At 46.5% G+C, this 13,009-nt stretch overlaps 1 protein-coding gene across 7 annotated transcripts in view; it reads right to left on the bottom strand.

Annotated features, from left to right (window-relative positions):
- OSBP2 (oxysterol binding protein 2) overlaps positions 1-13,009 on the bottom strand; it is a 119,206-nt gene that overhangs the window by 75,418 nt on the left and 30,779 nt on the right. For 6 of the 7 annotated variants that reach the window (XM_037510898.2, XM_037510901.2, XM_054695253.1 and 3 more), the window contains one exon: positions 9,431-9,639. In XM_037510898.2, coding sequence (XP_037366795.1) covers positions 9,431-9,639 — 209 coding nt within the window. Of the gene's footprint in view, positions 1-9,430; positions 9,640-10,581; positions 10,796-13,009 lie in introns of those variants that run through there. The other variant, XM_037510903.2, reaches the window with a different exon arrangement.

Genomic DNA, 13,009 nt, shown 5'->3' with positions numbered 1-13,009 from the left:
CTAAGGAAAAATGTCCCTCAACATTTTAGAAAGTGAAGTCGGTTGAGTGGACGAGGGGAGACCACCATTTCTGCAGGCCACTTGCATACCGAGGCACAAAGGCAGAGAGCTTTCTGGAAGCTGTTTACAGAGCCAGAACAACTCCACATTGCTCAGGAATTTATTTCCAATGTGGGAGACTACAACCAATAAGGAGGATGAAGGCCTTCAAAGTCCTACCTTCTAGAGGGTTTTCATGTTGGACCAACAGGATGGCAGGGTGCCCAGCTGTTCTTTGGGGTCAGCCTCTAGGGCCACCGGTCACCCAAGCCCCGTGCTTCCTGCTCAAATGCAAGCCTTGGGTGCTCCACTAAGGGAAGAATATGGGCTACCTGAGGTCAATCCAAGCTGGGCTGTGATATCAGAATAGAGCTATGACATCAATGTGGGGGCAAGACAGCCTGGGAGAGCAGGGCAAGAGAGAGGGAATCCCTGAGGAGCTGGATTAGCTGCCCCAGAAGCAGGTCCAAGAGAGAGCGGTCAGGTCGCCTCTCTGTATTCTGTTCTTTCTCTGGGAGAAGGACCCGGAGATCTGAAAATGACTCACAAGTACCAAGAGGAATATCACAACGTGGCCAATCTGCCAGCGTTTCCTTAGATATCAATTTAGAAGCAAAGACCAAGAACAAACCATCCTCGGGTGCCCCCTGTGTTGAGTGAAAGAATACTTGCCATTTTCCAACAGGGAGATCCAACCTAGGGAGTCAGAAACAGAATCCCCAGGTGTGCTGGTTGTCAAACTCGCCCAGGCAGCACAGGGGTAAATGCAGGTAGATAAAACGCAGGAAGCCCTGTTGTATTTGAATTTCAGATATGCAATATATAAATTTTAGTTTAAGTATGTCCCATTTATTACATGGCACATACTTAAATAATAAAACATATGTGTCGTGTATTGGAAGTTCAAATTCAACTGGGTGACCTTTATTTTTATTTGCTAAATCTGGCAATCTTACCCAAGGAACTTTGAAAATAAAATGCAGCTATGCCCCAACACTTCTTATTCAGATTCATCATGGCAGAGGGTCCTGTGAGCCTATATTGTCTTAAAGCTGTCAAAGTGACTATTATCAGTAACTATAACTTTTGCAGAGCACTTGCCAAGACCTGCACTGAGGTCTTTTCATGAATTTCCTAAATTAATCCTCACAGCACCTCTAAGAGGTGGTTCTATTGCTAAATCCGTTTTACAGGGAGATTGAGGCAAAAAGACAGCAAGCAACTTGTCCTAGGCCCCTAGACTGCTAAGGGAGCCACCTTTTGAACCAAGCAGGCTAGTGTCCATTGTCTTAGAAAATTTGTTTAAAGATTCATTTATTTATTTACGCATAGAAGAAATAGGGTAGGGGCCTCCCCTGGAAGTGCAGGTGGTTGAGCACCTCGCTGTGAAGCTGTCTGCAGCCTCTGCAGCACCGGTTCGATCCCAGCCAGCCAGCAAGGGTCCCACATGGTGCAGGAGACCTCTCCTGTCGCACCCGCTGCTCCCCTCAGCAGTGAATTTTATCAGTCTGCCTGTTCTGTTCCCCGCTGTGTCTCTGGTGAATCCTCTCACCCTCCCTCGCATCTGGGCTGTACCCTGGTTCTTGTATAAATAAATAAATAAATATTTAAAGAAGAAGAAGAACTAGGGTATAGGCCAGAGGAGCAGGGGGTGAGAGGATTCACTAGAGACACAGTGGGGAGCAGAACAGGCAGATCTATGGAAATACACTGATGAAGGGAGCAGCGGGGGAGACAGGAGAGGTCTGCTGCACCATGTGGGTCAGCTCCCTCGCCAAGGATTGAATTCAGGTTGCAGTGGTGATAGTGTGACAGCACTGACATAACCCCTATACCACCAGGGAGGTCCTGGGACCCTGGGACCTGAGAGGAGGCTGAGCTGGATAGCAGAGAGCAAGCATCAGCCCAGGAGGGGGCTGGCTTCTCCCTACAGGGTAAGCAGACCTAAAGGGAAGCTGGCTATGGGAAGCCACTAGTTACTAGGAAAGAGGGTTGGCAGGCAAGAGGTACAGCCTGCATGCTGGCCCGGTAGCAAGATGAGGTACCAATAAGTGGAAGGAAAGTTGGACAAATCCAGAGGGTAGGGATGTAAGTCAAAACTGCATTTTATTTTCAAGTTACCATATAGTAAATTTTACTTTTTTGTTGCACAGTTCTATTTATTTTAACATATGCACAGACTCATGACACAACCTCCACAGTCAGGATAGAGCAGTTCTGTCACCCTTCCCTCCAAAAAATACTTCCTCATACTATAACTTTTTATCACACCCTCCCTCCACCCCAACACCTGACAACCACTGATCTGTTCTTTATCCCTTTAGCCTTTGCCTTTCCAGAACACCATATAAATGGAATCACACAACCCTTTGAGTATGACTTCTTTCACTCAGTAAAATGTCTCTGAATTTCATCAGAGTTGCTGTATCTAGCAATAGTTATTCATTGTTCCTGCTGAGTAGCACTCCATTGTATGGAGGCACAAGAGTTTGGTCAATCATTTTCAACTGTTCCAACATTACTTGTTTTAAAAGCTAACATTTCTCATTGAATTGCTGTTGTACCTTTGTCAAAATTCAACTGACCATATTTGTGTGGGCTCATTTCTAAATTCTCTATTCTTTTCCATTAGGCTACACGTCTTCCAATTCTAGTACCATACTGTCTTGACTATTGCTTCTTGTAATAAGTATTAAAATTGGATATTAACTCAAACTTTATTCCTCATTTTCAAAATTGTGTTAGCTATTCTAGTCATTTGCCCTTTGGTAAAAACATATAAACTAGAAGTATAAGCAATAAGCTTGCTTGTATTGAAAAAAAGTATCATTGGGATTTCTTTTGGAATTGTAATAAATCTATGATCAGTTTGGGGACAACTAACATCTTTACTCTGTTGAATCTTCTGATTCATGAACATGGTATGTTTCTTGATTTATTTCAGTCTTTTCTTTCATTAGCATTTCACAGTTTTCAGCATGCAAATGCTATAAAAGTTTTGTGATATTTATAGCTGAGTCTTTCATGGGATGCTTTGTAAATGATTTTTTAAACTTTGATTTCCAATTGTTCACTGCTCACATATAGAAAAGTGATTAGTCTTTGTGTGTTGGTCTCATATTCTGTGACCTTGCTAAACTCACTTATTCTAAGAGTATTATGTAGAAGAGTAGGAACTTCTACATAGCCATTATGTTATTTGTAAATAGGGATGGTTTTGTTTCTTCCTTTCTAATCTGAATATCTTTGATTCCTTTTTCTTGCTTTATTATACTGGTTAGGACTTCCAGTGTGAAGAAGATTATGTGTTGTGAGGATGGACAACCATCCTATGGGGAAAACATTCAGTCTTTCACCACTAATTATAAAGTTTGCTTTTACCATTGCAGATAAGTTTTTCGAAGATGCTGCTAATCAGATTTAGACGTTTTCAAAGTCAAGTAACTTTGCCAAAGTGACCCAATTAGTAGATGACACAGGCAGGATTCAAGCCCAGAGTTGCCTGGTTCCTGGGATGTCCCACCGTTAGAAGGGTGGCCTCATAGGGGGAGGACATGTAGGTGTGGTGGAAGCCAGACAATCAAGTGAGAGAGGAAGAGCCTGCTCCAGGCTGGACAGAGGGATAAACCCCAGGGCCAGGCCAGGTGGGAAAGGCTAAGAAAGAAGGCCATTGCTGTGGCAGCCAGTAAAGTCCAGCTTCTGACTTTCAGATCACTGAGCCAGAGCCACAGGGTCTGGAGGAGGCTGTGGGGAGAGAAAGCAGGGTCTGGTGACGGCGCGCCACACAGACCAGGTGTTGTGTCCAGGCACAGCTGAAGGCGAAAGGGGTGTGACAGGGAACAAGGCCCAGGGTTGAGGACAAGCTCCATGACCAAGTGCTCTGCTAAAGCTGAGGACTGAAACGAGGAGGGCAAATCCCAGCAGGGGCAGGAAGATGCCCAGATTTGGGTGAGTGAGTGGCATGGAGAGGGGAATGCTGGTAGTGGGCACAGCCCTGGTCTTGGTTCCCTGTGCCTCTCAGACGGAGGAGGCTGCCTAGAAGGAAGTTCATCTTCTGATACTTTCTTCCCCCCAAAGATGCCACATTCTGATGGCCCCAGAGGGACTTTAAAGACTGTCAATGAGCAACATGCGCACAAGCCAGCCCTGCCAGGGCCAGCACTCCCTCAGAAGGACCTGGATCCAGCCACCAGAGGGCAGCGGCAGACACCAGATCAAGTTTTCCATTCTCTAAGTACACCCACACTTCAGAAGGTATTTAAATAGCAAATCAAGGGTGTGCCTGACTCCTCATCAGAATGTCGGAAAACTCCATGCCCTTCCTCACGCGGTTTCTCCTAGGAGTACACAAGGAAGGGCTTGCAAATCTGAGAATAAGAAAGGACTATCTTGAAAGTCTGGTGGATCTTGTGAGGTCTGGTCTCTCCAGCATCTTGGCGTCCTGCCCATCTGCAGCCTAGCGACAGGGGCCCCTGATCAGCTGCCCAAACATCACTTGAGGCCCCAGTCATCAGCCACTCATAGCTCTGCACACTTGCTGCCCCCAAACTCCCTAAGCCTGGCATACTGAGGGTGGGCATGGGATGGGGAACATGATCATTTAGTGGGCAGGGCCTACTCGGATGCAGACATTGTCTCCAGTGCTCCACCACATCTCAGCAGAAGCCTGCCAAAGGACACAGTGGGATGACCCTGGCTTAGGGTTTGGCAGGTGGATATACTGAAAGGTCAAGAGGCCAGGAATGGCAGGTGTGCCAGCAAAACAGGAGCTACATGGAGGGCACATGAGTGGGGCTGCCTGGCAGGAGGGATGAGTAGACAGGAAGAGGAAAGAGGGTCAAGGGATGAGGGTCTTCATGCTTGAAGACAGATGTAGGAAATATCAGCAATGGAGACAAGAAGTGAGAGTCTGCAAATGGCAACATGGCAGGGGAGGGTGTTAGGCCTTGAGATGGGGCAGGGTCAGTCCTAGCAGATGGCCAAATTGGCCACCAGGAGCTAGTCAGGTCCCCTCACCTCAGCACAGTACCAGGAGATCAGAGGTGAGCAGCCAGAGTCCAGCAGAACAGCTCCAGCAGAGGGGACAGGCACCATGGGGCAGGCCAGCACAGGGGAAAGAGTTCCCTGGGCCGAGGAAGAACCATGGAGAAAGAACAAAGGAATTGGGGTGGGGAAGGAGGCTTGCCACATGACAAGGTACAGTGTGAGTGAGGGGAGCAGGTAGAAGGTTAAGAAGGAAGGAGGCTTTGGGCACAGAACAGAGGACAAGCTGGCCCCATGAAACAGTGGCTAAGGATAGCAGGGTTCATTTTTTTTCTAAGCAGCAGCAATAAGGAAAAGAGAAAATTCCATCTAGACTCAACCAACAAAAGCAGGGTAATTATCAAAACAAGCACAGCCCTCATTCAAGCCTCTGCTGGCCATCATGGTTGTGCAGGCACAGAGGACAAGAGTGCCCATGGCCCTGTGACTCAGACCCAGCGCCCCCTTGATCTAAAGCAGAGACCTCTCACTGTGGCGGTATGAGACTGACTCAGGGGAGGCCACACAGGGGGCCAGCCCAGTGGCCTCTTTCAGAGACTCGGAAGGGTCTCCTAGTTTCCCTGCATATAGTCTGGGCCAGAAGGTCTCACCACAGGCAAGCAAACGTGGCCTATCAATGGCTGTATATTAATCGAGTGTGCTCCTAATTACAGCACACACATATTCCCAGAATCTGGAAGGGAGGAGAATTAACCCTCTTGACAGAGACTTCAACTGTGAAAAGAATAAAAAGACATTTGACTCTTTGACCTTTGAATCTAAAAAACATGAGCACGGCAAATGATTTGAGGCGCCCACCTGCCTTTCCTAAGGAAAACATGGAAGGAGAAACTGGAAGCACCACAGGAATCCAATATGATCCTTGGATTAGAGGGAGAGGGACCAGGTAGAAATGGCCAGAGGGTAGAAGCCTGAACTTCCTGCCTGCTGCCCAAATGCCAGGGCGGGGCCCTGCCTGGGGCAGTCCAGATGGTTCTTCTCAGAGGCAAGGCACACGGATGGAGGATGGCAATTCCCAGGGCCAATCTCTATCTCATGCCCTGGTCATGACCAATCACCTTTGCAGGACTTAGTATCCAGCTCTTCCCGAGCTGGAATATCAAGTGCATTGATGAAATGCTCCAACAGAGGGTTGCCTGCAGTTTATTCTTCCATACAAATTAAAAACAAAAAGTATTGTTATTTCATAAATAAAAATAGGGTTTTAACACCATGTCAAGTAAGTAGGCCCTAACTTCTCAATGAAGGACAAACCTGTAAGTGGAGTAAGAGGAGACATTTTTGATGACAGTCCCTTTCTTTTAGTGATTTTTATGAAAAGATTAAAAGAAAACTTTCTTTTCCACATTAGCAGAAAGAAAATTTCAACAACTTTGGCAATGTCAGTTTTGCAAGGGCTGTGGGCTTCTGACTTCTCGGGTGCTGGGCAACGTGACATAATATTGAGGCATCACAATTAAGGACAAATAAACTGTAGGCAAGGAGAAGTAGAGCATCTGGACCTCAAATACACAGGTGAGAAGGAGCAGGAGCACTTTCCCCAGTGCACAAAGGAATACAAAATTCAACAACAGGCTGTTGAATCATGGGGCATCTAACAGAAATAATGTTTCACGGCTTTCAAATCCTTGTAGCAATTTGAAATATGTGTAAAATAATTGTTTTGCAGTGGGGGGAGGGGCAAATGTGCCCTTTCCCTGGGGATGAGCCCAGCAGCAGCTGTTAACCAAATCCCTTTGCAAATGGACCCAAATAACCCAGGTATTCAAACCACCCAGATGCAAAGTCTTGGGGCAAAAGCAGGTGATTCTGCAGGGGGGAGAGGCATCTGCAGCTATGACCAAAGGAGGTCTGGCCTCCAGGACAGGTAGGCAGCGTCTGTGCTCTGGGCTCCCCCTCCCCCGTCCTGCTCAGCCCTCCCATCTACCATGCTCAGCCCTCCCATCTACCACCATCTGGCTGGAGCTCTGTGCTCTGTGCTGCCAGATCCTGGGGAGCTCCACCCCCTCGGCCCTGAGGGAGGAAGCAAGCAAGGAAGCCACCCCCACCAGGCTGATCCCAAACCTCCCCTGCTGACTGTCAGGGGGAGGGAAGCTGCCTCCAACTCAACACAATGTCCCAGGCTCAGAGGAACCCCCAGTCTGGGAACACAGCGACCCCTTGCTCTAGCTGCTGCCACTGCCTGGACAGCCTCCCTTCTCCCTGCCCACCTCACCTCCATTTTAAAGTCTTCTCCATCCCTCAAAACCTAGTTCAATTTTCACTTCCTGCAAGTAGCCTTCCCTGACATCCTTCCTTTCTGTCCACCTGCCCAGCACTGAGTGCTTCCTTACACTGTGCGAGTTCACCTGCCAGGTGCTCTGACCTCTGCGGAGCAACTGTGCCTCGTTCATAAAAGTTTGAGTTCATGCAGGACTGAGCCTTGTGCATTACATCTACTCCCTCCAGAAGGTTAATGTACAACAGCACATACGGCACAGAGGTCTGTTAGGGGTTATTTTTTATATAATGAAAATGTTGTGGCCTAGAAATAGGTGTTCCTCCTTCTGTTCATTTTAGGCAACTGGCAAGTGAATGCTACAAATATAAAACTCACAAACCTCAAAAGGCCAAATTTCAGAGCCCAAGGGAACAGGCTCTTCTGCAGCGAGCAGAGGCAGAGGGGAGCTGAGGGGTGAGCTCCGGGAGTGCTGCAGGGTCTTGGGAGCACGAGTGGCCCCCAGCTGGACGGGGCAGGCCGGAAGAGGGCCACTGCCCCAGCAGCCAGCTGCACAGACACTGCTTCAGAGGGTGCGTCCCTCTACATCCACCAGGCACAACCCCAACTGGAGGGAGGGGCGTTGCCTTCCCAGACACAGCCCTCGAGGGCTGCACCACACATCAGGGACATTCGTGTGGTTGGTAGGGCATCGTAAGGTAGTGAAAGAATTTTTCCCTTTAAAACACTTTGTTGTTGGCCTCCCATGGATGATTCTGTCGCGCTGCCTGCCCTTGGCTAAGAGCAGGATGGTGTATGAGCGCTGGGGAACACTCCCCAACTGCAATGGATGAATGGCATCGGGAACACCTACAGGGGGCACTCTTCCCTTACATCATGGTCATGTAACCTCCCAAGCAGCTGTGCAAGGGTGCCAGTGATGAGGAAGCTGGGGAGCAGAGATGTTCGCTGATTTGACCAAAGCCAAGAGCTGGATGGAAGCATAGGGAGAGGTCTGGCCCACCCTTCTCTTTACAGATGAAGAGACTGAGGCCCATAGAGACATAGCAACTTTCTCAGGGTCAGAAATGACTCTTGTCTCAATAGCCACAGAACATCCTGCCACCTGTGGGGAAGCAGGCATTTTCCCACACTGCTGAGGGCATCCAATGCACAATGGGGTGGAAGGCAGTTTGGCGGGCAACCTTTCAGAATGGCACATGCATATTCCATTGACGGAGCAGCCCCCTTCCCGGGAACACACACTTCATCTACACTTGTACGCATGTGAAATGAAGTGCAAAGTTATTCACAGCAGCACGGTGTCAGAGCAAAATAAGCAACAACCTATATGTGCACCAACAAACTATAGGTTAAAGAAACTAGTACATGCATACAGTGAAACACTGTACTTTGGTAAAAGGAAAAGGAAGCTTTCTGTGTACTGACAAAGAAAAAAATCCAAGATATATTGCTAAGTGGGGGAAAAAGCAAGGTGGAGGACTGCATTTGTTTTGAGATAAGTACCTTGTTGAATATATATGTACAGACACAAGACACTGGTAGCTTTGGTTGCCTCTGGGTGGGGGAACAGTAAGCAGCCGGGGACAAGAGTCAAGGGCAGAGTATACTGGATATATTTTTAAAACCATTGCTTTACTAATCATATAAAGAACTTACATCCTAAAAAAATTATTAAAGTAAAACAAAAAAACCATCTGCCTCAGGATATATGAGCTGACTTCCACCTCGACAGAGACAGGATCTCTGCTTGAATGATTTTCAATCTCCACAACAGGCCTGGGAAAGTCTGGTCCGAGGCATAGGCCACAATCCTGGACTTCTGGTCTTGACTGTTGCTTCTGGAGCAACATTGGAGCAGCTGAAGGGTCTGCCCAAGTGCAGGAACATAGATTTATCCAAACAAAGGCACACACCATCCTACCCAAGACAAAGATTTCCACCCCAAGCCTAGCCAGCCAAGTGACACCTGAGCATCTCACTGCAAGGTGAGGAGCAGGAAAGGTGAATGCAGACCTTTAGACTAGCCCTATGTCTCCTGGTCATCATTGCCTGCCAAGTGCGTTCAATTCCCACTCTCTCCAGACTCACGACACCGCATATACCCCCGCTGTGCCAAGCGTTCACTACCTGAGTTGCTGCTCATCATGCGGACAGCCTTGGCCTTGGCCAGCTCCAGGGCGGTGATCCACTGCTGCCGCTCCACCTCCGAGTTGGCCTTGAGGTGGTAGGTCCTGGCCCCACTTGTCAGTACGATACCGCAAGAGTCCTCCGTGTCAAAATGTGTGGTGGACAGGTTGATGGTGCCACGGCAGGTGTGGGCCATTTCATCCTGATTTCTGTAGGATGCAAGAGAAAGTATGGGGTGAGGCTCCAAACTCAGTAGCTCTACACTGAAGAAAGCCTGAAGCCAAATCCTCAGAATCTCAGACCCTCAGGGCCGGGAGAGACCCTGGAATCAGAGCTGGGAGGTGATGCTTATTGGGACTGACTGGTGGGTGTGTTGTCAGGGGCACTCTGAAGCTGTGTCTGTCCTCAGAAGGAGAAGAGCCTGATCAGAGCCACGAGTAGGGCAGGCTCGCTGTGGTCTGAGCCCTTGCAGACACCAGGAAATAGACAGGGGTGACAGCCCTGCTAGGCAGTGAGGACATCTATCTCCATCCCAGGCTTTGAACTAAGTATTAGAAGCACAGAGTTGGACAGTATAGGAGCCTGTGACTAAAACTGAGATTGGCGTTTCAGAGGAGAGACTCACAGGCACCCACTTCCAGGAGTTCCTGAGAACTGAGCAAGGTCCACACTCTCTGCTGTCCCACAGTGAATGAGATGGGAGTGATGGCTGGGCTAACACAGTGCTACCTCAACATGGGACTGACCATTCGCTGGTGGCAAGATTGTGGAGTTAATGGTATCAAACTAAAGGGACTAGAAAGTGACTGAAATGTGGGTCATTTCCAACTGTGACCAGTGTCTGAAAATGGAGATCCAGCGATCATGACTGGATCCACTTAACTCACTGTTCTAAGACACTCAAAAAAAAATTCAGAATCCTCCACGACATGCCAAATCTCTGTCTGCAGAAGATGTTGGGAAAGGAAGAACAACTGGTCAGCATTGAACACGGCAGGGGCAGGAGTTCATCTGGTAATTCTGCTGCCCTTTAATGCTCATTTATTTTCCTTGGCTGTTCAAGAATTTTTTTTCTTTTTATTCTACCAGTTCAAAAGTCAAATGACTCGACATTCAATTGCACATTCATTTTTCATCTGAATAGCTGCTACCTTTATGGGTTCCTTTCTGCCTTCGTGACAGTCCTTCAAGATGACATAGTTTTTACATCTGAAGAAATGCCCAGCTGTCAGGTGCTAACATCTCACACTTGGAGGAAAAACATTCTAATTTGCAAAACTGGCAAAACGAGGCACGTAGGCTGGTGGGCCAGTATGAAGCTCGCTGCTTCTGACTTTAAGGACATTTCAGATTAGAGATTGTTGAGGTGTTCAGTAGCGCAAGCAACTCACTAAAAATGACACTATGGATTAGCTCACAAAGGGGAGAGGGATGACAGCGTGCCAGGCAGAGGGAACAGCAGGGGTAAAGACTAGAGGCAAAGAGAGTTCACAACGTTCAAAGAACAGAGAAAGTTCCCACGTGGCTACAGTGCTGAGAACAAGAGAATAAACAAGAGAAAAATAAAGCCAGAAAATCAGGCAGGGACCAGATGTAATGCCTTGTAGGCTACATTAAGGGTTTAGGCTTTTATTCCAAAACTGAAATAGCGGGCCTCCTGAATCTAAGGTCAGGAAAAAAAGCAGAGGGGGCCATAAGTCACTTTGGAAAATGGGGGATGAAAGTGCTTTGCACAAGGTGGAAGACAGAAGCCAGTCCACTGGCTTCTGATTTCACTGTGTGAAATCAGGGCTGAATTGGAAGCCATCCAGCAGCTACTGTGTTGGAGTCAACCCATCTACTGAAACAACCGTGAGTCCATTCCGATATAAGGAAATAACTGAAGGTATAAATAAATGGGGAAGAAGGGATAGATCTTAATAAAAGTAAATGGAATTATGGAAATAGAAAATCACTAAATGCAGTGTGGGACTCTAAATTGGATTATAAAATAGAAAAAAGACAATGGAAAACCTTATGAAATAAAGTCTGAGGTTTAGTTAATAGTATTATAACTGTTAATTTCCTGGTTTTGATAAATGAAATTTGGTGATGTAAGATGTCAGTAACATTAAAGGAAGCTTAGTGGAGAGTATATGGGAACTGCACTATTTTTCAACTTCTCTGCAAGTTGAAGTCACTTCTTAAAATTAAAAAATAATAATAATGCTGCCATTTCTTTCTTCTGCCCAGGGTCATAGCTGCTATGATGTCTTGTGGGGCCAGAACCTGAACTCACCTGCCCTCAGGCTCAATGACTGAGTTGGAGATATTCCCAGTGTTACAGACATTGTGGAAGACAAGAGCCTCAAGAACACATCATAAAGCCTGGCTCTGTACTGGGCTAGAAATCACTAGACCAAGAAGAGTACAGGCTAAGGGAGACCCTCCCATTCCAGAGGAACCTGAAAATTGAAATTCAAAATCCATGAAAAAAATCACTGTTAATTAAGAAGTCAGTAACTTCAGTGCTCAAAAGATGAATCATTTCAGACAAAATAGAACTATAGGACAATATAAAAAATGAATATAAATAGGCTTAGGGTTCTCAAAGATGAAGGAAAAGCCTCAATAAAAGGAACAATCATTTGTGAAATAACAGCAGGTAAAAATGAAACAAGAACAGGAAGCTATGAGAAATAACCAAAGAGTTTCAGAAAATAAAAATACAGCAGATAAATTTTACTAGTCACTTAGACCCAGATCTAAATTTAACCATAACTCATTATAACTAGAGTTACTTTTCACTAAGACTGGAGGAGATTAATTTTCCAGTTTTACTTTTCTGCATCATTTGGAAGAACTCACAGAGTGATGGGTGTGTATCCGAGCATTAAAGACTCCTTAAAATTATCAAGGTCCAGTACATTTGCTTTGCTCTTTATGTAAATATGCTAGGTCAGTCCACTCTCCACCAGTAGGCAGAGTACCGCTTTTTGTCCTGCTTAGTCGGTTTAGTCCTGAAAAAGGACTAAAGTTAGTTCTGAAAACGCTTACAATTTAGAAATATACCTGAAAATTCAGTTTTTTGGGAGAGTAGAACAATTCTCATGTTGTATATAAAAGGTTTCACTCCCACTGTGAGCTGTGACTGAGGTGAGCCTCTCTATGAGAGTTGACCTTCCAAATATGCTCAACAGACCAAATGGTAGAAAAATTAAAACTCCATTCACAGCACACTACAGACCCGGGCCTTGCAAAGAGGCAGTAGCAAGCCTCTGGTGAGGGTGTAACAAGCCAGACCACCTATTGTCATTCAGCCTTGGGCAATTTCAGTGGCCTCACTGATGCCAGACAAACCAAGCCATGTCCTAGGGCCTCCCACTTATATCAGAGTTCATATTCAGCATAAATAAACAATCATATATCTTGTGCCATTTTCCAAGGACATGTTTTAAGGCATTTCTTTACACTTGGTAGGTGTTAAGAACAAGTAGTGACAAAATATGGAACACCTGTAGTAAAGCTTAACAGTAAGAGAGGTGACAACAAAATTTTCTAAGTGAGCCACATTGACTGTCAAATAATATTCAGCAGTGA

Source organism: Talpa occidentalis, unplaced genomic scaffold (assembly GCF_014898055.3).
Source record: "Talpa occidentalis isolate TD23 unplaced genomic scaffold, MPIMG_talOcc4v2.1 talOcc4.14, whole genome shotgun sequence".
Classification (NCBI taxonomy): Eukaryota; Metazoa; Chordata; class Mammalia; order Eulipotyphla; family Talpidae; genus Talpa; species Talpa occidentalis.
The sequence above is the reverse complement of the archived record's forward strand: the minus strand, read 5'-3'. Positions and strand labels throughout refer to the sequence as shown.